This window comes from Gadus chalcogrammus, chromosome 18, assembly GCF_026213295.1.
Source record: "Gadus chalcogrammus isolate NIFS_2021 chromosome 18, NIFS_Gcha_1.0, whole genome shotgun sequence".
Lineage (NCBI taxonomy): Eukaryota > Metazoa > Chordata > Actinopteri > Gadiformes > Gadidae > Gadus > Gadus chalcogrammus.
The window spans coordinates 18,063,883-18,066,382 of record NC_079429.1 but is presented as its reverse complement, the minus strand read 5'-3'; the positions used below and the strand labels follow the sequence as shown (position 1 = coordinate 18,066,382).

The 2,500-nt window shown below is 49.2% G+C and overlaps 1 protein-coding gene across 1 annotated transcript in view; it reads right to left on the bottom strand.

The window, feature by feature from the left end:
• LOC130371590 (alpha-1,6-mannosylglycoprotein 6-beta-N-acetylglucosaminyltransferase B-like) overlaps positions 1-2,500 on the bottom strand; it is a 20,153-nt gene that overhangs the window by 9,191 nt on the left and 8,462 nt on the right. The window contains exons 9-11 of the mRNA XM_056577416.1: positions 1,786-1,955; positions 1,223-1,354; positions 294-427 (exon numbers count right to left, since the gene is read on the bottom strand). Coding sequence (XP_056433391.1) covers positions 294-427; positions 1,223-1,354; positions 1,786-1,955 — 436 coding nt within the window. The remainder of the gene's footprint in view (positions 1-293; positions 428-1,222; positions 1,355-1,785; positions 1,956-2,500) is intronic.

The following is a 2,500-nucleotide window of genomic DNA, read 5'->3' as shown; positions in this document are numbered from 1 at the left end:
CCCCCACCCTGTCTGAGGAGACCGAGAGGAGGTGTGGAAGAAAAGTATTTATTTAGGAGGCACTGGAATGTTTCTCTCTCCTCTCTCTCTGTTTGTTTTATGTGCCTCTTATTTTCAATTTCCGAATTCGGCACGCACACGGGCACACACACACACACACACACACACACACACACACACACACACACACACACACACACACACACACACACACACACACAAACACACCCGCACACTCACACTCACACACCCACTTACACATGCACACACACAACCAAAAGTGATATACTTACGAAACATGGTCATGTACTGCAGCGGTTGGAGCCCCCAACTACCCCATAATGTTCTGTAACCATGGCTACGGGCGTAACTGCCCATGTTGAACGCTGGTTCTGTTCCAAACGAGTCCAGGATTCTGAAGCGACATCTATCAGAACATGAGACAGAGAGTCTGGGTTTGTTTGGAGAAAAGAGGACTGAAATATGTGTTTAGAGAAAGGAAGCAGACATGTACCGTGTTACAGTTACTAGTGGTAAGATGTGCTGGTACTGCTAGTTAGGTGTTGAATGTACTAGTACTGCTAGTTAGTGTTTGAAGAAAAAGTGGGAGAATGTAATGGTACTGCTAGTAAGTTGTAGCATGTACTAGTACTGCTAGTGAGTGGTAGAGGAGGTAGTGGTAGAATGTACTAGTACTACTAGTTAGTGGAAGAGGAGCTAGTGGTGGAATGTGCTAGTACTGCTAGTAAGTGGTAGAATGTACTAATACTGCAAGTTACTGGGAGAATGTACTAGTACTGCTGGTTAGTGGTAGAATAGTTAGTGCTATAATGTATTAGTACTGCTAGTTACTGACAGAATGTACTAGTGCTACTAGTTAGTTGTAGAATGTACTAGTACTGCTAGTTAGTGGTATGGTAGAATATACTTGTACTGCTAGTTAGTGGTAGAGGAGTTAGTGGTAGAATGTACTAGTACTACTAGTTAGTGGTAGAATGTACTGATACTGCTAGTTAGTGGTAGATGAGTTAGTGGTAGAATGTACTAGTACTGCTAGTTACTGGTAGAGGAGCTAGTGGTAGTATGTACTGGTACTGCTAGTTAGTGGTAGATGAGTTAGTGGTAGTATGTACTGGTACTGCTAGTTAGTGGTAGATGAGTTAGTGCTAGAATGTACTAGTACTGCTAGTTAGTGGTAGTATGTACTGGGACTGCTAGTTACTGGTAGTGCTGAAACGTCAGGCCCATGGCTCCCTGCAGGTGGGCAAGGCCGTGGTAGTCGGTGTAGATGAGGTCAAAGGGCAAAGGTCGCTGGATTGGACAGCTTCCTCCACCCGGGGCTGCACCTATCAGGCTGGACCAATCAGAGTGCATGGATCAGCACACACAGGCAGGCCACGGGCAGCGCCGTCAGTACGCCAGTCCGGCTCATTGGACACAGAAGACAGCAACAGGAGGAGAGGCCAGTAAGAGACGACCAGGGCTGGACAGGCCCTCGGCCCCTGGCTCTTTCCCCAGACCTCTGACCTCTGACCTCTGAGCCTAAGCCTATTTTAACAAATAGGCATACATAAAATGAGTGGGGGTTACTTAAACATAACAAATGCAGTTGATTGACATTCAACAAATTAATCATATAATTATCCTATCATATGATTATTATCATATAATTGATATCATATAATTACATAAAAAAATTAATCTGCAATGGGATCAGATTAGTATAAAACAGGTGGACCCTGGAGATGACAGTAGGGGGGCTTCCTGGGGGGGCTGGAGGTGTACCTGTGCAGGTGGTCTCGAGAGGTGCTGAGGGTCAGGTTGTGTCCCAAGATGGTCAGACAGGCGCTGAGGTCGGCCCACTGGACCAGCTCCCCCAGCGGACCCCCCCTCTCCACCATGGAGCCAAACCGCTGGCCTGCTGGGCCAGCCAGCACCCCCGGGTACAGCAGCACCTACCAGGAGGGAGGGGGGAGGGAGGGAGGGAGGGAGTGAAGGAGGAGGGAGTGAAGGAGGAGGGAGGGGGGGGTGAGGGAGGGAGGGAGGGAGGGGGGGGTGAGGGAGGGAGGGAGGGAGAGAGGGAGGGAGGGAGGGAGGGAGGGAGGGAGAGAGGGAGGGAGGGAGGGAAGGAGGGAGGGAGGGGAGGAGGGAGGAAGGGAGGAGGGGGAGATGAGGGATGGAGGGAGGGAAGGAAGGAGGGAGGAGGGAGGAAGGAGGGAGGGAAAGAGAGAGGGAGGGAGGGAGGGAGGGAGGGGGGAGGGAGGGAGGGAGGAAGGTAGACTCTTCAACCAGTACTTCCACAAGTCACTTTTCAACAGGAATCTTTTCTACCATTACTTCTTCTTTAACTAGAAACCTTCTTCCTGTTGCCTCTTCAACTGGTACCTCTTATTACCAGTACTTCTACCAGAGGTATACCAGTAGCCCATTGAACAGCTTTATCTACTACTAAATATTCTACCAGGGACTCTTTGACTAGTAACTATTCCAGCAGTAGCCT